Source organism: Vulpes lagopus, chromosome 1, assembly GCF_018345385.1.
Source record: "Vulpes lagopus strain Blue_001 chromosome 1, ASM1834538v1, whole genome shotgun sequence".
NCBI classification, from domain to species: Eukaryota; Metazoa; Chordata; class Mammalia; order Carnivora; family Canidae; genus Vulpes; species Vulpes lagopus.
The window spans coordinates 61,813,355-61,834,940 of record NC_054824.1 but is presented as its reverse complement, the minus strand read 5'-3'; the positions used below and the strand labels follow the sequence as shown (position 1 = coordinate 61,834,940).

The 21,586-nt window shown below is 45.9% G+C and overlaps 1 protein-coding gene and 1 long non-coding RNA gene across 2 annotated transcripts; one reads left to right on the top strand and one right to left on the bottom strand.

Moving 5' to 3' along the window:
- The first annotated feature begins 1,486 nt into the window (after positions 1-1,486).
- On the top strand, positions 1,487-5,578 carry LOC121499967. The gene is made up of 3 exons (XR_005990279.1): positions 1,487-1,579; positions 5,119-5,231; positions 5,327-5,578. It is a non-coding gene; the product is annotated as an uncharacterized LOC121499967 (long non-coding RNA).
- Positions 4,178-19,971, bottom strand: PRPH2 (peripherin 2). Its single transcript, XM_041771275.1, has 3 exons — positions 19,391-19,971; positions 7,774-8,020; positions 4,178-4,390 (listed from the first exon to the last, which is right to left on the bottom strand). Exons 1-3 carry the CDS (start codon positions 19,969-19,971, stop codon positions 4,178-4,180), a joined length of 1,041 nt encoding a protein of 346 aa, XP_041627209.1.
- Between the last annotated feature and the right edge of the window lie 1,615 nt (positions 19,972-21,586).

Genomic DNA, 21,586 nt, shown 5'->3' with positions numbered 1-21,586 from the left:
AATGCCATAAAAATGTCCCCCATGTCACCTTGCTACAAATAAAGTAGGACATCTGTATTAGCTTGAAAATTAAGATGCTTATATTATTAGTGTCAATTATGGCCATTAGCGAAACCATCCTGACCTTCCCAGGGAAAGCTGGATCATCATTTCAGCTGATTAAGCTTCATATTCATTGGCTATGACAGCTCATGACCTTTCTGAACCATTTTGGACCTCAAATCACTGGGGAAAACAGCACTCGGAGTCTCTCCTAGCAACAAGACCTATCTCCAAGTTTATACTCTTCTTGATTGTTCTTCCCTGGTAATCTCCAGATCCTTGTTCTTACACACTCCCCAGATATTCTCTGCTTATGGGAGACGTGTAGGAAGGAAACTCTATCCTTTATTTGCAGGAGAGTCATTGCCTATAAGAGCTCTGCTGTGCTTTTCAAAAATCTTCTTAAAATGGAAGATGTAAGCTAAGAAAGCAAGGTTTCCATATGCTTTCCCTGTTTCCTGGCCTTTAATGCTGCTCCCACTTATTCCCTTCCCTGGTCCAAATGTCAGCAGTTCTAAGACTCATTAAGCCTTCTGACACTCTTTGTTCTGTCCTTACTCTTGCTTTTTAAAGTCAGGTTTATTAAGGGTTTATTTTTTCACATAGTAAGAGTCACCCTTTTTAGTGGACAATTTTATGCATGTTAACAAATGCATAGAGTAGTTCACAACCACTACAATCAAATAGAACAGTTCTATATCCCCACAAAGCTGCCTCATGCCCATTTGTGGTCATCATCTTCCCCCATCCTGACCCCAGGCAACCATTAACCTTTCTGTCCCTTTGTTTTGACTCTTCGAGAATGTTATATACCTTTTGAGCCTGGCTTCTCTCACTAAGAAGACTAATGCATTGGAGAGTCACCTGTGTTCCTTTTGGTTGCTGAGCCGTGTTCTATTGTGCAGGTGTTTATACAGTTATCAGGTGTGAAGGACACTTGGAAGGCTTTTGGTGATTATGATAAAAGTTAAAACATTAATGCACAGATTTTTGTGTGGACCTATGTTTCTATTCCCCTTGGGTAAATAGCTAGGAGCTGTCCCTTTATCTTAACCGACTGTATACCATCTTTGTACAACATTCTCTAACTTTGCTGTTTATACTCTTCCTCTGTTTGAGAGGACAAAGCATACCATCAGGAATCAAGGACTGGTGTTTCTTCTCTGCAGGCCAGTCTCCTGTCCACTGAAGACCAGGAAGGCCCTCTCTCCCTGATTTACATACTGCCACCCCCCACTGCCACATTCCTATTCCTAACACACTGTGCTGCTGGCTGGCTGCACTGTCATCAGGAGCCATGTTCTGTATTTGTTTTTGTTTTTGTTTTTTTTTAATTTTTTTTTTTTATTTTATTTTATGATAGTCACACACAGAGAGAGAGGCAGAGACAGAGGCAGAGGGAGAAGCAGGCTCCATGCACCGGGAGCCCGACGTGGGATTCGATCCCGGGTCTCCAGGATCGTGCCCTGGGCCAAAGGCAGGCGCTAAACCGCTGCGCCACCCGGGGTTCCCAGGAGCCATGTTCTTAATGTAGCAGGTCAGAGGCCCTAATTGTCTTCTCCCTACCCCCCCCCCCCCCAGCTCCTGGCTAAGCTGCAAACCTGCTGGCCTAGCATTACAGGTGCCCGGACTAGGAGGGGCAGGGAAGCATGCGGGAGCAAGCACCTAATCTTATTAACCTGTATTGAGGTTACTTGGGGTTTATTTGATGATGGCTCAGTCCTAGGCTTGAAAGTGTTGCAAAGCTATGGGTTCTTAAACTGAAACCACAGATTCTAGCATATTTGTCTTCAAAAATGTTCAAAATAAGCAGCTAGGACCTACTTCTTCAATATGGAACGTTTTAAAAGTGTAAAAGGCCTAAGGTACTTTACCTCTTACCATACTCCAGGGCTAGGCCTGCCGGACTTGAAAACCTGGCTGAGTCCCTTGGGAGAAATGAATTTACACCGGTCCCAGGAAAGACTGAGGTTGGACACAAGGAAGACCTAGTACAGAGTCTTGCTGACAGCCATCTGAGAAGCCCTAATAAATGCAGCTCACCCTAAGTCTGCTCTGAACCAACCAGGGATATTCATTGTAGGATCAGTTTGCCCTTGGTCCTCCCAATAGCTCTCAGATTTATATCTGCCCTATAACCTGGCCCCATAGAGACTATGTTTTGACTAGAACAGAAAAAAAAAGATTGGATGTTTTGCTTAAATCACTAAACTAAGATTCAACATATTAAAATATTAAATGAGGGATCCCTGGGTGGCGCAGCGGTTTGGCGCCTGCCTTTGGCCCAGGGCGCGATCCTGGAGGCCCTGGGATCGAGTCCCACGTCGGGCTCCCGGTGCATGGAGCCTGCTTCTCCCTCTGCCTGTGTCTCTGCCCCTCTCTCTCTCTCTCTCTCTGTGTGACTATCATAAATAAATAAAAATTTAAAAAATATATATTAAATGAGTTCAGCTCTGGTCTAAACTAGCAAATGTTGAGATTATTTGGATGACCTAATAATCAATGTAGTTGCAGACGAGGTGGTGAGAGAGAGAGAGTTGGTGACATCCATGCTGTTCAAACAGCTACCCCTACCAGTAGCCATGCTTCCTTTAAGGGTCAGGTTCAATTTGCTTTTGATAAATACTTGCTAAAGTTGGGGATCCTGTAATAACATACTGTCGAATAGGCTAAGATAGGCACTTAACACAAGTAATTTTCACACAATATAATTTTTAATGTCTATGATACAGCTGTTAACAGCATAGTTACACGTGGCCTAGAGCAGCACTTTCATGATGGTTCTCAGTACTCCTGAGGGGAGAGAGTTACAGGACCCTCAGAGGTGGCTGACTCCCTCAGCATGTTCAATGTGGACCACTCTTTGGTCTCAAGAAGATTCAGAAGTCTAATTAAACCTGGGACCAGCGTTTGATAGTGTCCAAATATCTTTGATCTGATCCTAACGCCTGGGAGAACTAGAGCCCCAGAACATGCCCCAGGCAGCACCGGAAGTCTTAAATTTTCTCCCCACTGAACACATTAGAACAGCAATGAAGTCCTTCTCTCCTTCCCATAAAAGCTTCCCTTTTTTCGCTTTTCTGAGAGAAATTAAAAACTTCTCTTACTGTCACTAGCACAGAAAGATGGACTGTCTCAAGGAATCTTCTTTAAATATGGAGGCATTCCAGAAATATTGCTTTGCAGGATGGGTAGCTGGGGAAAGAAACAGGAAGAAGCTCCCAGAGAATGTTTTGCCCTCCACTGTAGACAATTCATGTTGTCCATGGGGGCTGTCATGGCCACCTGTATGGGTGTTCCTGGGCCCTCCAAGAGGTGAGGCCTGGTCTCCAAAGAGTGGACTCTTGTCTAATTGTTGCTCCTCTTCCAGTAAAAGGCAACCATCTAACCCAGTGTTTCCACAGATAAGCCAAGGGAGGTTACGTGGCACGTTAGGGGTGGGATGTTGCCAGAATATGCTAACAACCTGACCCTCAGCCCATAGCTCACTCCAGGCTAAGTGAGGGCATAAGAATGTGACACAGAAATAGCCTTTAACTATGTATTTGGTGAGGAAAATAATCCTGTCTTTAAGTTCTTTTGCCCCATCGTTGAAGAATTCCTCTTGTGAGCCCCCAGTGCTTTGGAGAGTGCATTACTCTTAGAAAAGTATAACATCCCCCACCTTCCACAATTATACAAATAAAATGGCTGACCTGTCAATATTGGCATTTAAAAAAACACGACAGCATGGCCAGTAAATTTTTTTAGACTTCTGTGCTTATGCAACAAGTGATGCTTTGAATATAGAATGAAGCAACTTGGAGCTTGTAATGGCAGACTCTTAAAAGGGGAACTGCCCTCAGGTGTGTCCAGTAGTAGGTGTAGTCCAGTCCCGGGTGGAACTGAATTCATGTGCTTTTAAGAGTGATCCACTATTCAGCCCCCTGAATAGAGGCTCATTCATTTTTAAGTCAATCATTTAACAAATGTTTGCCAAATGCTTTTAGGGATCCTAAACTTTAAATCCCACCATCAAGAAGAGTTTGTAAGACGGCCGCCCTCCTTGGGAGATTCAGATTGGATGAGGGGGGTATCCACTTTCCTGGAGTCCACTACTTTTCAGTGTCCAGGAGGGGAGGGGGCCCTGGGGCCATCAGCCAGCCTCTGGGGCCTGGCCTGCGTCTGCACCCTCAGCTTCCACCTGGTTACTCTTGCCCAACTTTTTCAAGCTCTCCAGAAAGGCCTTCCAAGTCTCCGACACGCTCTTTTCCAGAAGCCAGCCCTCGCTTTCACATTCAGGGTCTTCAGGGTTGGACACACCTTCCAGTGCTGTGTGTAGGTAGCGCAGGCCAATCGTGATGGTCACCTGGTGGGAAGAAGAGACTTAGAGCTGGTCTGGGAGAAGTAGCTGGAGGCTGGAGCTATTAGGAAGTAATAGTTGTAAGCCACCAGCCTCTTCATCCCTGGGGCCCTTCAAGTGTGGCAGGATCTGTTGAGTCTGGGTTGATGAGGGCCTGCCCACCAGTCTGGCTTGGTGCTCAAGATAGCTGCCTCATCTCCAGCCCCATTCTCCTCTCTTTCTGGCCACCCTAAGCTTCTTTGGGTCCCATTCACACTTTCTTCCCTCTAGTCTTTACCATTTCCTGTTTGCCTAGAATATCGTTCCTCTCCACATTTACCTGTTAATTCAGCTTCAGCCTTCTTTGAGTGCTCCCTGCTGCTCATTCTCCCTCCCCTTCCTCTCAGATCTCGCTGTTCTGGGGGCATTAGTCCTACTCTCCTCTTCCTTGGGTCCCTGCCCCATTCCTAGCACAATCTTTAGCACATATTGGGTGTTGGGTAACCATTTGCTAGACAGAATTAAAGTCACCCCCTCCCTTCTCAACAAGCAATATCATCGTTTGTGGTTCCCTTCTACTTCTGTTGTTTTGATTAGTGTGGGGATGAGTGGGTGATTTGTTTGGATTTGTTCACCAGCAGTCACTGCATCAGGCTACGGTGCCAAAATGCCTGGGTTCAAACACCAGCCCTGGCACTTGGCCAGCCATGTGACTAAGAAACCTAAGTTTACTCATCTGGTTTACAAATTTTCAGATGGAGTGTCTCCTGCCTCATGTGCATGCTGTGACATGTCAGTATGTGTAGAGTGCAGTGAGGTGTACAGTAAGGATGAATAGATATGTCAACTGTAACTGGTTATTGGTGTGGTAAGTACTGTTTTCACTTTTCTAATGTATTGTGTTACTCACTTGTTTCTACACAGATTCATTGTTTACTCTCTCTTATACTTCTCCTTTGATAGTACAGCAAACTCCATGAGGTGGTGAGGCCTGCTAATGGAGAATGTCCACCCGCTGATCCATCTTGTTCACTCTGTCTCCCAGCCCCTAGAACAGCACCCAGTGATGATGGGACCTCAGTAAACATCTACTGAATCAATGCTCAAGGAGCATTTTATAATTATGGTTGCAGATGACATTAGTAACTAATAGTTTTAGGTTTTAGTTACTGTCTTTTGAAAGCTTAATAAATTTTTTTTTAAGATTTTATTTCTTGGGCAGCCCTGGTGGTGCAGTGGTTTAGCGCCGCCTGCAGCCCAGGACGTGATCCTGGAGACCCGGGATCGAGTCCCACGTCGGGCTCCCTGCATGGTGCCTGCTTCTCCCTCTGCCTGTGTCTCTGCCTCTCTCTCTAGCTGTGTCTCTATGAATAAATAAACTTAAAAGAAAAAAAAAGATTTTATTTCTTGGGATGCCTGGGTGGCTCAGTGGTTGGGCATCTGTCTTTGGCTCAGGGTGTGATTCCAGAGTTCCAGGATCAAGTCCCGCATCGGGATCCATGCATGGAGCTTGCTCATCCCTCTGCCTGTGTCTCTGCTTCTCTATCTGTGTGTCTCTCATGAATAAATAAAATCTTTTTTAAAAAGACGGGATGCATTTAAATCTTTAAAAAAATAAGATTTTATTTATTTATTCATGAGAGACACAGAGAAGCAGAGACACAGGCAGATGGAGAAGCAAGCTCCTCAAGGGAGCCCTATGCAGGACTTGACTCAATCCCAGAACCCCGGAATCATGCCCTGAGTCAAAGACAGATGCTCAACTGCTGAGCCACCCAAGCATTCCAATAAAATATTTTTATAGTGGAAAACCCCTTTTCTCCTCCAGGAAGTCCTCATGGTGTGCATGCTCCCACTCTGATCCTCTCCTTTCCTGAAGGAAGCCTATTGATACATTATGAATTTTGCACTTGGTAATGTTCCTCCCCTTGGTTCTTGAGTTAGGTGTCACTTCCTAACTGGATTGGGGGCCCAGGAGGGCAAGGCTCAGGCCAGGATCCTATCGTTAGTTCAGCTAACTTCATGCCCATCGCAGAGCTCTGCCAACCAAAGTCCTCAGCTAAAAACCAGGGGTATTTACTCCCTGTTCTCAGTGAGCCAGTCCTCATCTCATGCAGTCACTAGCTTCCTGAAAAGGTGAGCAAACTGAGAGGTAGCCAGTGGAACCCCATTTTCCCACTGACTTCTGTCACCCTTTAGTCTTCTTTTCATGGGTTTTCACAACCTTCTGACTTTCTAGCAGTAAGCTTCTTGTCTGGCTCTCTACCCACTCATTCCCAAACCTCAAGGAGTCAATGACCAATAAAATGTCATTCATTTGCCTTGACATTAAAAGAAGCCCTCTCCCCCCAACCTGGCACCCCTACCCCCTGACTGTACATACAGTACCTCTAGTGTGATGTGTTAGAAGTACTCATCTCAGCTGAGGGTACAGCTATGTGTGAACTTCCATAGCACTAAGAGAGCAACTTACTTAAAGGTCACTTTCAGTGAATCTTCTCTAATGGACAAACTTTCCCCACCCAATGTTTCTGGCTTTGTACTTCCCTTGCTCTTGTTCAGCACCCAGGACAGCGCCTAGCACTCCTTAGGTGTCTAAGAACTAACTCTTCAATAAAGGAGTGAATGGCTACATCCCAAGCTCTGTACAGAGAGGAATTAAGGCTTAGAGGTAAGATCACATGAACCCACAAATAATTAGAATAACAGATAAATTGCTACCAGAGTCTCCAGAGAAGCACAAATCCAAATAGCTCCCATTTCCTAAACACAATGTACATATTATCTCCTTTTGCCCCCTCCCCCAGGAATCCCAAAGCTAAGTGCTGTCAGCCCCATATAACAGGTTAAATAACTTCCCAATACCTCAGACTGAAAAAACAAAGGCACAGGTGAACCTCTAAAACATGCAAAGTGAAAGAACCCAGACAGAAAATGTCACATATTATCATGGCATTTATATAAAATGTCCAGAATAGATAAATCCACAAGGACAGAGCACAGATTAATAGTTGCCAGGGACTTGGAAGAAAGAAGTCGGGAGTATGCTGCTTAATGGGTATGAGCTTCTCTTTGGGAGTGATAGAAATCTTTTAGAACTATGTAGATGTGGTGGTTGCACAATATTGTGAATATACTAACTGCTAATGAATTGCTCACCTTAAAATGGTTAATTTTATGTTCTATGAATTTCACCTCAATAAATTATTTTTTGAGTGACAGGAAAGAAATAAAAAATAGTGGAGGTGCTAGGGTCCAAACTTAGGCTGTCTGACCCACAGCTAAGCTGAGGACTGGTTTGGAGGAGAGAGACAGCACTCTCTTGTGCTTGTCTCAAGTCCCACCCATTCATTAAATCTAAAAGGGGCAGGTGATTCCCTCTTCCCTCCCCCCCACCTGGCCCAACCTACCTCAAAGAGCCAGACAAGTAGTGTGACAGCACCCATGGAGTTCATGAGGCTGCTGTAGTAGCTCAGCAGGGCAGCCCTGCAGCCATTCACCCACAAGTTGAGCTCCTCTGTCTGGTGGTCATAGCTGTAGTGCGCCGAATTGTTGGTGAGCTGGTACTGAATGCAGGGCCGTGGAGAACTGGGGTTGCAGCAGCTGAAGGGAACACCATCCACCAGGTATCGCCCATCCACATTGCTCTTGATGCGACTAAAGGAGAAAGATGGCTTGAGAGGGGCTCCTTGGATTCCTCACCAGGGGCCAGTTCCCCCCAACCCTTGCCTCTGAAAAGCAATAATATTCGTATATTCATTCATTCATTCATTCATTCCTGGTAAATATTTGTTGTGCACTTACTATGTGCCAGCCACTGTTATAGGAGCTGAAGATGGAGAAATGACCCTAGAGAACCAATGTCCCTGCCTTCCTAGAGCTTATATCCTTGAGGGCTGAGACAGATAATAAACCAAGAAGCAAGTCAGTAAGGAATATAGAAATTCATCCGGCCACCCTGTGTACTGCCAGGCCCTGGCATGCAATGATTTCTTGGAACCATGTCAGGCTGGTAGGAAGAGGAACAAGACAGGTGGTGACTGGGACAAGACTACCTAGCATTCATGACCAACAGCCTTTAACCCCCGGCCCCCTCTCCAACCTTCTGTCTCAATAATAAGTCACTAGAGATCAAAGCCCCCTCTGGCCAGACCAGTTCTATTCAGTAGATGTTTCCAGAAGTCCTGCTCTGGCCCAGGGCCTGTGTGGGGGCAGGGAATGAGACTGGAAACAGTTACCATCCTTGTCCTTAGCTTGCTGGCTAACCACAGTGAACTCTGCCCCTCGCCCACTGGGATCTCCTTACTCACCTGAAGGATGCAGCCCACATTATTTTTGCACTTCCATATTTACTGACATATTTGGTTAGGGCACATGATACATTTATATGGGTTGAGAATTCAAAAGGGGCAGACATCTTTACAGTGAAAGCTCTCCCCATCCTTATCAGGCATCTGGATATGTCCCAACTGACCTGAGTGAGGTTACCCCAGTGTCTTTATGTGCCAGAATTCATCAGGCTGCACACTTAAGATTTGTGCACCTGAGTATATGCATGTTATCTTAAAGTTTTTTTAAGTTGCACATGAACAATGAATTACATCATAGCAGCATACTTTTACAACAGAAGAATAGAAAGCATGTAATTATTTAAAATATAAATTATAATTCCACCTCTGGGTATTCAAAGAAAATGAGAACATTAACTCAAGGGGCACCTGGCTGGCTCAGTAAGTGAAGCATGCGACTCTTGATCTAGGGTTGTGAGTTCAAGCCCCTCATTGAGTGTAGAAATTATTTAAAAATAAAATCTTGAAAGAAGAAAACATTAAGTTGAAAAGATAAATACATCCCTGTGTTCTTTGCAGCATTATTTATAAAACCAAGACATGGAAATAACTTAAGTGTCCATCAATGGGTGAATGGGTAAAGAAACTGATACACACACACAATGGGATATTTTTCAGCTATTAAAAAAAAGAAATCTTATAATCTTTAAAAGAAATCTATATAAAAAAAAAGAAATCTTGCTATTTACAACAACATGGATGGACCTTGAGAACATTATTCTAAGTGAAATAATAAAGATAAAAACTATATCATCTCACTTATATGTTGAATCTAAAAACAAGCCAAAAACCAGGTTTATAGGTACAGAGAAAGTTTGGTGGTTGCCAGAGGCAGGTATGGGAGGTGGGCAAAAAGGGTGAAGGTGACCAAAGTACAAGTTTCCAATTATAAATAAGTTCTGGGGATGTAATATACAGCATGGTGACTATCGTGAATAATGCTGTGTTGCCTATTCGAAAGCTGCCAAGAGAATAAATCTTAAAGTTTCTTATGGCAAGAAAAAAAATTCTGTAACTATCAAGGTGATGGATGCTAACTAGATTTATTGTGGTGATCATTTTCCATTTTATGCAAATAGAAAATAACTTGTTGTATCCTGAAACTAATACAATGTTGCATGTCAACTATACCTCAATAACAAACAAATAACAGAAATTGTTTTCAACAATGTTAATTGAAATGGAATTTCAGTGTTTCACTTCTAAATGTCCATGTTTAGTCTCCTACTCATTCTTGTCCCTTGGCCTCCAGGTCCCCCCAACTCTAGCCAACTGTCTATCCTTCTAAGCAACACATGACAAGCAAACACAGAATCTGCAAATGTTCTTGTTTTTTCTGTTTTTTATCCAATGGTAATGTACTGTCTTGAACCCTTCTTTTTTCCCTTAGCAATATCTTAGAGATTTTTTTTTATGTCTACTAGTGAAAAGTGTTTTCCAGGGTTTTAATGAGCTGCATGGTATCACCATTGTATAGATGGTCAATGGGGTACTAGTCAGTTCCCTACTGATGGATATTTAGGGTTTTCTCAGTCTCCTAGGTATTGTGAATATATCTAGAAGGTCAATTCCTAGAGGAGGCATTTTAATTTCCATTTTTCTCATTATGAATGAAGTTGAGTATTTCTGATATGTCGAAGGGTCATTTGTGGTTCCTTTTCTGTGAACTGTCTGTTGATGAGTATGATTAAGATTTTAGGGGGGATCCCTGGGTGGCGCAGCGGTTTGGCGCCTGCCTTTGGCCCAGGGCGCGATCCTGGAGACCCGGGATCGAATCCCACGTTGGGCTCTCGGTGCATGGAGCCTGCTTCTCCCTCTGCCTGTGTCTCTGCCTCTCTCTCTCTGTATGACTATCATAAATAAATAATAAAAAAAAATTAAAAAAAAAGATTTTAGGAATGTTCTGCACGATGTGGCCTCCTTAGTTCCAGAACAATCCTAGCCTGGGTTATGGTGACCATATTTCCATATGCCCTGCAGTCCCTGACCTCTACTTCCTGGGCAGGACCCTTGCCCAGAGAATGGGTGGTCTGGGTGTACAAGGGATTCAGGACAGTGATAAGAGCAGAACCACCTGAACTTACTCCCAGTCCATTCCTCTGAACAAATTCCTTACCCTCTCTGGCCCTCAGCTTCCTCATCTGTAAAATGGAGTTGACATGAAGATCATATGAAGGGATGTGTGTAAAAAGTCTTAGAAGAGTGGCTGGTACCATTGCACTATGGCTGGTGCAATAAGTGTGGATTCATGGCCAAGCCTGGATGGGGTGGCAGAGCAAGAGCCTTCACATGTTCAGGGAATGGCTGTGACAATGGAACAGACCACTCAGCCCCACTGGGGAACAGTGACTGTGAGCAGGTGGCAGGATTTCTGCCAACTGTGAAGAAGAGGCTATGAGAGCCTTCTGTGAGAACAGCAACCATATCCGTGAGGGCAGAGCTCACCACTGGCCTGAGGTAGGCTCTATTAGACATTTGTCACTGACTGAAGTGGTTGCTAATGAAATTCTTGCTTGGGGATGCCTGGGTGGCTCAGCGGTTGAGCATCTGTCTACCTTCGGCCCAGGGCGTGATCCTGGAGTCCCAGGATCGAGTCCCACATCGGGCTCCCTGCATGGAGCCTGCTTCTCCCTCTGCCTGTGTCTTTGCCTCTCTCTCTGTGTCTCTCATGAATAAATAAAATATTTTTTTAAAAATGTTTGCTTGAGCCAAACTGAGTGCACTGAGCACAGTGGGAACAGAAACCACTCTGCTCTCCCCCTGCAGCCCTTAGCTCAGCACCCAGTGGTGGAGCCCTGGGTGGTCCAAGACAAGAGGACTGAAGCAGAAGGGCCATCAGTTTGGGGTTCCTGTCCCCCTCTTGAGAGGCCAGCAGTCCCTGCACAACTGGACAGACAATAGTCTCCAACCCCCATGACCAACCCTACCATGCCTCATGAGGCTGGGGGTCTCTGAGTTCAAATACTGTCTGTCCCCTTCCTGACCTGCAGACTGTCCCTTGAGCCCGCTCCTACTAGCACAACATCCTAGGTGGGCCATTCGCGATGTTCCATAAGAAGAGTGGGTATAGTAGAGGGAGCTAGCCTCTGAGACCCAAATCTGCATTTCTGATCTGTGGACCTTCATCCTCTGAGTCTGTGTGAGGTGGGGATTACCACCTCCCCATCTTGGGAGCTGTGGGAGCTGTAAATGAAGCAAGGTGCAGAATGTACCACCTAGGCAGAACCCTTGCAATCCACCAGATTGTTCTACAGAGGAAGAAGTGTTGCCCAAGCAGGGCAGGGCCTCACCCAAAGCCAGACAGGAAGTGGAGAACCAGGCCAACAGCAGTTGCCCACTCCTGCCCTCAGAGCTTCTTCAGAGTCTCTCAGGTCCTTCCTGTCTGTTGGCTTTTCTTCTTAAGTTTCCTGGGAAAGCATGCCCTCCTCCCTTGTTCCCTGTCCCAGAAACCCTTTCCTGTCCACCATTCTGTCTCCGTATGCACTCTCCAGGTGTCTTAAGCTGGGGTAAAGCCTACAGACCTGCCTCATACATAATACATGTGTATCTGAAGTGAAGGTGAGGCCTACAGTTGTGTGGGCTGTGGCCAGTATAGGCTCTGAGCTACCCTCACTCCGCAGGCTGGCCTTCTCCAGAGCCCTTATCTTCCCACCTCAGCTAGCTCACCCCTGCAAGTGGAGAAGTCACCTTTTGCTAGCCTCCTTAAGGCAAAGCTGTGTCTTCCCTCAGACTGGGGCTCCCTGAGGGCAGGGCTGTGTCTCCCCTCAGACTGGGGCTCCCCGAGGGCAGGGCTGTGTCTCCCCTCAGACTGGGGCTCCCTGAGGGCGGGGCTGTATCTCCCCTTTTTGCCTTCCCTCACCACCTGCAGTACTTTATGTCCAATAACTACTCAAAAAAGAAATCTTCAAGGACATACTAGTACTGCACTGCTATATACCAAGTGCTCTATGTGTATTAATTCCGTTTACTCTCCCACACCCCTATCATGTCATTTCTCAGATGAGAAAACGGAGTCTGACAGAGGTCAAGTGAATTGCCAAGGTTCCGCAAGTGTCACTCAGCTCCCATTCCAGTTGGTGATTGACCACTCATTATCAGTTACACTCCTGCCTCTCCCATTCCCCTCCACTGTTCATTTCCATATGGCTCTCCTTGTTGATTTATTGATTTATCTCCTAAACTATGTTGGTTTTTTCAGGAAAACTCTGACAGGATGATTTTCCCAAGTCATATATGACTTGGCTATGAAAGAGTATGCTAGAAAACAGATCTTACCTTAATCAAGACCCTTACAAGCCCTGGTGAGCCCTGAGCAGAGCAAGATTTGTAGCCTGGGAAATACTCTGATATAAATAGCCAGCTCACCACCTAAGGAGCTCTCCTCGCCTGGCTTTGCCTTAAGAGGGTGAGTGGGGCCTTAATCTGTGGTTAGAGCTAAGATAAGCACTAAGTAAACAAGGTGATGATTCTAGAGGAGAGGGGGAGCTATTTCCAGAGATATAGGACCCCAACAGATCCCAGGCTGGGGGCCCAGGGAATTCCCAGCCTCCATCAAGCCTGGCCTGCCTCCCCCATGCTGTCCTGGGCCTTGTCCTCAGGAAGCTCCAGTCTGAGGAGGAGAAACCACACAGCCTTTAAGAAGCCCCAGTCTGAGTGGGGAGAGACTTCAGGGAGCTCCAGTCTGAGGGGAGAGACACAGCACTGCCTCAGGGAGCCCCAGACCTGAGCGGGGAGATATAGGCCTGCCCTCAGGGAGCTCGTAGCCAAGATCTAGTCTTCTTGAGATATCTGTAAATTGTTCAGAAAGAATGAACAGAAGCATGTAGCCTGTGGGTTCCCTGCGTGGGATGGGAAGTGAGAGAGCTTGGTGCTAGCCTCTCTTTCAGGCTGAAGGCTCCAGGCCAAGCACTCCTGGCTAACAGTTCCTGGCACCAAGGTGTCTCACAAGACACTAAAGTTCTGGTCATCATGAAAGCAGAGGGAAGCTTTAAAGGAATTGTTATAAGTTGGCTGAAGACTTCATGTCCTTCCTCATGTGATACATTAAGATACACACAGGGCACCCTAGCAGTGTTCTTGCCAAAACTAAACCCAAATCCAAGCACACTTCAGCCCTAACTACTGGCTTATGGGAAAATACAGGGGACAGAAAAACAAGTTAGGTGACACCACTTGGCTGCAATTGCCGTTGCCCAATTGAGAATGTGAGGAATTCTTCAGGACAAATGACCCAGTTCCTTCAATACACACATGGCATGACAGTAACTGTTACAAAGTAAAAGAGACAAAAGCAATCAAAGAACCAAATGCAAAGTGTGGGCTTGGTTTGGATCCTGATTTGAACAAACTAACTGTAAAAGATAGTTTGAGGGATCCCTGGGTGGTGCAGTGGTTTAGCGCCTGTCTTTGGCCCAGGGCGCGATCCTGGAGACCCTGAGATCGAATCCCACGTCGGGCTCCCGGTGCATGGAGCCTGCTTCTCCCTCTGCCTGTGTCTCTGCCTCTCTCTCTCTCTCTCCCTCTCTCTCTCTGTGACTATCATAAAAAAAAAATTTTTTTTTAATTTAAAAAAAGATAGTTTGAGACAATCTGAGAAAATTAAACAAACTAGATATTAGATGATCTTGCTGCTAGTTTTGTTGGGTATGATTACTATTGTGTTTATGTCAAACAAAAGGAAAAAGGCAAAAAACAAATCCTATGTACCTGTTAGAAATGCCTCCTAAAGAGGGATCCCTGGGTGGCGCAGCGGTTTGGCGCCTGCCTTTGGCCCAGGGCGCGATCCTGGAGACCCGGGATCGAATCCCACGTCAGGCTCCCGGCGCATGGAGCCTGCTTCTCCCTCTGCCTGTGTCTCTGCCTCTCTCTCTTTCTCTCTGTATGACTATCATAAATAAATAAAAAAATTTAAAAAAAATAAAATAAAAAAAAAATAAAAAGGTATGCATTAAAAAAAAAAAAAAAAAAGAAAAAAAAAAAAGAAATGCCTCCTAAAGAGACACCTGTGTGGCTCAGTGGTTGAGCATCTGCCTCTGGCTCAGGTCATGATCCTGGGGTCCTAGGATTGATTCCTACATCAGGCTCACTGCAGGGAGCCTACCTCTCCCTCTGCCTATGTCTCTGCCTCTCTCTGTGTGTCTCTCATGAATAAATAAATAAAAATATTTTTAAAAAAAGAGAAAAAAGAAAGGCCTCCTAAAGTATTTACAGGTAAAAGAAAATGATGCCTGGGATTTGCTTTAAGATACTCAGAGAGGATAATGTGTGTTTGGGAGGGTGGTATAGATGAAACAAGAGAGTGAAAATGTGGATATTTGTTGAAGCTAAGAGAGGTATACATGGAAAGTCATTATAACCTCTCTACTTATGTGAATACTTGAAATTTTCCATAACAAAAGTTGGAACTGCAATAGAATAAAAGAAGCACTGGTTGATGGGGCAGCCCAAGTGGCGCAGCGGTTTAGCGCCGCCTGCAGCCCAGGGTGTGATCCTGGAGACCTGGGATCGAGTCCCACGTCGGGCTCCCTGAGTAGAGCCTGCTTCTCCCTCTGCCTGTGTCTCTGCCTCTGTGTGTGTGTATGTGTCTCGTGAATAAATAAATAAAATATTTTTTTAAAAATGGAGCATGTCTCCTTGCCCCAGGAGCACCAGGCCAGAGCCAGTGAGAAGGTAAACACAGAAGGTAGAGCAGAGCCCAGCCTTGTTTGCCACAGGCTCAGGGAGCCTAGATGGCGCCTCTGGTGTCTGTGAGGCCACCTCTCAATTTTCTGAAGAACTGGAATCCAGTCATAATCCACAGAAGTTTCTCAAGCGTAGGTCATCTCTGCCCACACCTGCCAGGTGTGGATAACATGGCAGACAAGAAGACGGAGAAAGACAAGATGAGAGAGGACAATGAGTCGCCACCCTCAAAGGGACCTGGATGATTCAAAGTTTCAGTCAGGGCAAGAATTCATTTACCACTGAAGCTGTACAAGGTGACTTTCACATCACTGGAAAGCTGGGCAGGAGAGTGGAAGGAGCACATTTACAACGAGACTCCATACAATGGGATATAATCTGTCCATGAAAAGGAAGGACATTATAACAAATGTGGCAACGTGCTTGAACTTGGAAAACATTATGCTAAGTCAAGGAAGCCAGGTCCCAAAGGACCAATATTATATGATTTCATCCAAATGAGATGTCCAGAAGAGGGAGGAATATAGAGACAGAGAGGAGACTCGTGGTTCCTTAGAGCCAGGCCACGGAGGCTAGGGAGTGAAAGCCAGAGAGTACAGGGTGTCCCTGACTCATGATGAGAATGTTCTAAAGTGGGCTATGGTATTGCCTGGGTAGCACACTCTGTGAACATGCCAAAAACCATTGAACTGTCCACTTTAAATGGGTGAGTTATAAAAAATGTGAGTTCTCTCAGTAAGTCTGTTTTTTAAAAAATTGACCCCCACTTCTTGCTAACCTGAAGCTCAGATCTCTCATCTATAAAATAGCAATAACAACACCTAAAAAAAATCACAACCCCCCAGGGAGGGATTTTGTGCAGAATAAATGTGGGACCTGGCAACATTTAGGCTAAGTTAGGCTAACAAACTTAGGCTAAGTTTCCAGGTAAACAATGTATCTGTTGGCTGTAACTTTCCGCAAAGCTGGTCTCAAGACACAGTGGTGGAACTGAAATGCCTTTCTCTTTCCCAAACCTCCTGTGAGGTCACACTCCTGTGCTGGCGAGGGTACAGCCTGATAGGGTCACTGTCACTGTGTCACTGCTTCCCACACGTTCTCATGTTAATGACCAGTGGACAACGCCTGTGGGCCAGACTAGGGATGGGGTGTGGCCAGCAGGCTGTGTGCTTGGGATGGCTGGGGTAGGGTGAGCAAGAAGATTCTAAGCTCTTATAAAAATCTTCAATTGATGGGGCACCTGGGTAGCTCAGTCAGTTAGGTAGCTCAGTCACCTAGCTTAGTCAGTTAGGTGTCTGCTTTTGGCTCTGTCTCATGAATAAATAAATAAAATCTTTAAAAATTGATTGATTAATTGATTTATGAGAGACACAAGAAAGGCAGGGACACAGGAAGAGGGAGAAGCAGACTCCCTGTGGGGAGCCAATGTGGGACTCGATCCCAGGACCCTGGGATCACAAATTGAGCGGAAGGCAGATGCTCAACCACTGAGCCCCCCAGGTGTCCCAATAAGTGTAAAAAAAAAAAAAATTTCCATACTCCAACCAGCTCACTGCTCCTGGGATCACTCCCAGAGTCGTCAAGGTCAAGGAGAACACTGAGACCCACTCCAGACTTTTGCTGGCTCCTGCGAACTTGGTGGTGAGGAAAAAGAGAAAAAGGTGAAGAATTCCTTTAAAAAAAAATCTTGTTGGAAGATGATGCTGCTCCCTGGCCCTGCCCTCCTGCCCAGCCCCATCTGCTTCTTTCTGCTTCTGCTGCCTCCAGATCCTCGCCTTGAGGGTGCTACTGAGAAAAGCCCCAAAAAGTTAAATGCTTACCACTTCTCAGTACCTGGCCTCTCAAAAAAATAAATACACTTTAGACTGTTGAGAGGAGGATTTGCAGGGGCCAGCTTTGTCAGGTAAACTTAATAATCCTCTTAAGGAAAGCAGTTACAATAAGAAAAAAATTTGAGCATCGGGAATGGGAGAAAGTGCCAGCCCACATTCTCGCATTCATCTCTTTGTTCCTTCTTTCCACCAGCAGATGAGGGCAAATCCAGCCCCACACTGAGAAACCTCCCCTCGCTCACAGGCGTTGTCCACTGGTCATTAACATGAGAACGTGTGGGAAGCAGTGACACAGTGACAGTGACCCTATCAGGCTGTACCCTCGCCAGCACAGGAGTGTGACCTCACAGGAGGTTTGGGAAAGAGAAAGGCATTTCAGTTCCACCACTGTGTCTTGAGACCAGCTTTGCGGAAAGTTACAGCCAACAGATACATTGTTTACCTGGAAATTTAGCCTAAGAAAAGTAAGAGAGAGACAGAGATATAGAACAACTTGGAGAATTTCTCTATTCTGGGAGATTTGGGAATAATTACAGAGAGATTTTGTAAGTCCCTCCAATGACCAACTCTGTGCAGAAGGCAATCAAGGAAGATGACAGGAAAAAGTGAAAGCCCTTTCTTATTTGCTCACAAAAGCTGTTTCAGCTTCTCCTCCTCTCCCACCCCTATCCCCAGGAATTCTGCTTGTCCCTCCTGCGGGCAGCTTGTGTAAGTCATGCCACCTGTGCTGTCCCTGCAAGACCCGTCACCTAGGAAGGGCAAAGCGGTTTACTAGCCTCTCCTTGACTAGGGATTTGTAGCAGTAATCCCCATCCACAGAGAAAATAGAATCCCAAGCAGTGACCTTCAATCTGACTTCTCTTCCATCTGAGGTGCAGCTAAGCTAGCCATCTGGGGTTCATGGGTGTTGTCTGGGCTTCAGCCAGGCCCTGCTGCCAGCATGCGCAACACCCCGCGTGCAAGTCCCCTTGGACTCACCAGCCTTACTCAGGACAACCCTGGGTGAACATCTGACTCCTGGATGAATAGCTGACCCCTTGCCTCAGCCAGGAAGTGGGTTGGATAGGATGGAAAGAAGAAGTGAGGATGAGCCGCCGGCTCAGGGAAAGCTGTCCTTTCTCTGGAAAATGACTTGAAACCCATAATAGTGGGTCTTTTGAGAAGAGCAGCGTGCTGGAGTCAGCCACTGTTACCTCTACCTCTCGCTCACCAGTACCTCCCTACGTTGCACCTCAGGATTTTATTTTTCTTTCTTTTTTTTTAAGATTATTTATTTATTAAAGACAGAGAGAGAGGCAGAGACACAGGCAGAGGGAGAAGCAGGCTCCCTGCAGGGAGCCCAATGCGGGACTGGATCCTGGGTCTCCAGGATCACGCCCTGGGCTGGAGGCAGATGCTCAACTGCTGGGCCAACCGGGGATCCCCCAGGATTTTATTTTTCTACAAACCGCAAATACTTTAGAAACTTTATGGTGTCACACTATCTTGATTCAAGGAGAAAACACCAACAGGCATCTTAATGGGCACCTGCTGTATGCCAGGCTCTAGACAGAGCTAGGAGTGACCCCCAAGATTACCTATTCCAGTGCCTTCATTTAAAAGATGGGCAAGCAAGATACCAGAGTGGCAAGTGACTTACCCGAGGTTACAAGCTGATATCCAACACAGCCAAAACTATAGCCTAGACCTCCTGACTGCCCTGTCCTCTGCTCTTTCCACCACCCCCAAGGACATACACCTTGAGAACGGTTGCTCGATGTCAGAAGGTTGGAAAACAAGGGAACTAACCAGGAAATTTAAGCTTCTGGGACCAAATGCAGAAACCTGGAGTGAATGAGACAAATGGCCAAATAACATCTCAGTACTTGTGATCTCTGAATGCCCCATCCCTACCATATGAAGCAGGCACTCCTTCCTTCCTGGATCTTCCTCCCTGGAGACTCCTAACCAAGCAACTTATATAACTTGACACCTTCCTCCCAGACATTCCTTAGCCAGACATCAGGTGGAGCATATGATATCGCCATCTGTACAGGTCAAGAATATTAGCGTATTAGCAATTAATTTTATATGGACCAGCTGAATCCAGCCACACACACACAGTATTAAGTTGTGCACACTGAGCACCCGGTGGGCCTCTGGCCCCAGGGCTGGAGACCACTCACTCTTTGACTTCTTTGGAGGAAAAGTCCAGGTAGCGATTGCTGATCCACTGAATCTCAAACCAATCTCGAAAGCCATTGTTGCCACAGCATTTGAACTCAATCTGCAGCAAGTCGATGGTCTTCTTCATGAAACACCTGCCCGGGGTATCTGTGTCTCGGTAGTACTTCATGCCGTTCTTGAGCCCGTGGGCCAGGGTGCTCTCCAGTGAGCCCCGCATCAGGAAGCAGCAGAGGGTCACCAGGAAGAGGGCAATGTTGAAGAGGACACAGACAGCCAGGTACGGCTTCAGCCAGGGCTTCCACTTGGCATACTTGGCAGGGTCCAGGGCATCGTAGCAGATCTTGCCAGCCAGAGAGTTGAAGACACAGGACAGCACCCCCATCACTATCAAGGAGTTGGGCACAAAATGGCTCTCTGAATTATTCATCACATCGCTCCTCTTCCGCAGTTCGATCTTAAGGAATAGCCCTAGGCTGAAGATGATGATGCCAGCCAACACGGAGAGCCAGTTCATGAGCCAGAGCCCTTGGGCCAACTTCACCCGCTTCTTCTGGTCAAATTTGACTTTCAGCAGCGCCATTCTCGCCGAGTGCAGTGCAGGCAGCTCCCCAGCACAGCTCCCACTCCTGACTGCAGTGAGCCCGGGGGCTTGAGAACTCAGGGCTCTGGGCAGGGAGCAGATGGCCCACGCTGCAGGGAGCTGCCCTGGGAGCTGCCCATGTTGGGCCCCTTAGCCTGGGACCCCCGTTAACCTCGTAGCAGGAGCAGGGGCCTCAGAGTCGCAGCTCATGAAGGGGCCAGGTCTCTGCGATGTTTCTGCAGCTTCCTTCCCAGCCAAGCAGGCAGAGCCTGAACGCAGCAGATTAAAAGTGGGGTCCACAGGGCATCTCGCTAATCTCTTTAGCCAGGTTCATCCCATTAGAGAAAGCTGTGCCAGTTTCAGAACATGGCCAAGAGAAGCCTAAATGGACACACTGCAGCAGAGAGCTCTGGGTTCAGCTTGAAAAATGAGAGACAAAACGCAAGACTGACCAGGGGAATGGGCTCTGCCTAAGGGCTGGCTCAGGTCACATGTCTCCCCAGAGGCCCGTTTCCAGGCCAAACTCCTTCAAATTTAAAAATTTCTATGGGACAAAAAACATTATTATCCAAGCTGAAAAAAGAAATTAATAACATTTAAAAAAAAAAAAAAAGAATCAGTAAGCATTTTTGAAAGCTCCCACAACCCCACAATCAAAAGAAAGATCAACAATTGACTAGAAAAACAGTAAAAGGGCAGCCCTGGTGGCCCAGTGGTTTAGCGCCTTCACCCTGGGGTGTGATCCTGGAGACCCGGTATCGAATTCCACGTCAGGCTCCCTGCATGGAGCCTGCTTCTCCCTCTGCCTGTGTCTCTGCCTCTCTCTCTCTCTCTCTCTCTCTCTGTGTGTGTGTGTGTGTGTGTGTGTGTGTGTGTCTCATGAATAAATAAATAAAATCTTAAAAAAAAAAAAAGAAAAAGAAAAACAGTAATAGACAGGAACAGGTGATTTATAATAGGCAAACTTGGAAAGTCCAATCTGGAAAAGATGTTCAATCTCAGTAGAACACAGGGAAAGACAATTAAGATAATAATAAAAGATCAAATTGGATCCATCAGATTAAACATCTGTCAAAATTCTGTCACCAAACAGCATAAACAAAGATAGTAGATAAGGACTCTAAATTTTTTACGTTTAAAATTAACAGATTTTTTCTTTTTTTCTCTTAAGATTTATTTATTCATGAGAGACACAGAGACAGAGAGGCAGAGACAAAGGCAGAGGGAGAAGCAGGTTCCATGCAGGGAGCCCGGTACAGGACTTGATCCCAGGACCCCAGGGTCACGACCTGAGCCAGAGGCAGATGCTCAACTACTGAGCCACCCACGCGTCCCAGCAGATTTTATTTCTTAAAGCAGTTCTAGGTTTACAAAAGAAAAAGAAAAAAAAGAGCAAAAAGTACAGAGTTTCCATATACTCCTTTCTCACAACCAGTTTTCCTCACAATTACCATCTTGTGCCTGTTGTGGTACGATTGTACAACTGATGAACAAATATTGGTGGTATTATTATTATTATTATTATTATTATTTATTATAAACTAAAGCCCATAGTTTACATTAGAGTTCACTTGTGTTGTACCTCTGTGGGCTTTGCCAAATGCACAGTGTCATG

Bases quoted from the DNA above. Each gene is read 5' to 3' on its own strand.
- PRPH2 (XM_041771275.1), bottom strand. From the start codon at position 19,971: ATGGCGCTGCTGAAAGTCAAATTTGACCAGAAGAAGCGGGTGAAGTTG. The intron at 8,021-19,390 runs GTGAGTGGTCTC...TTTCTCCTTTAG, and splicing joins TCCTCCAAAGAAGTCAAAGA to TCGCATCAAGAGCAATGTGG. The intron at 4,391-7,773 runs GTAGGTTGGGCC...TCTTCCCACCAG, and splicing joins TACTTGTCTGGCTCTTTGAG to GTGACCATCACGATTGGCCT.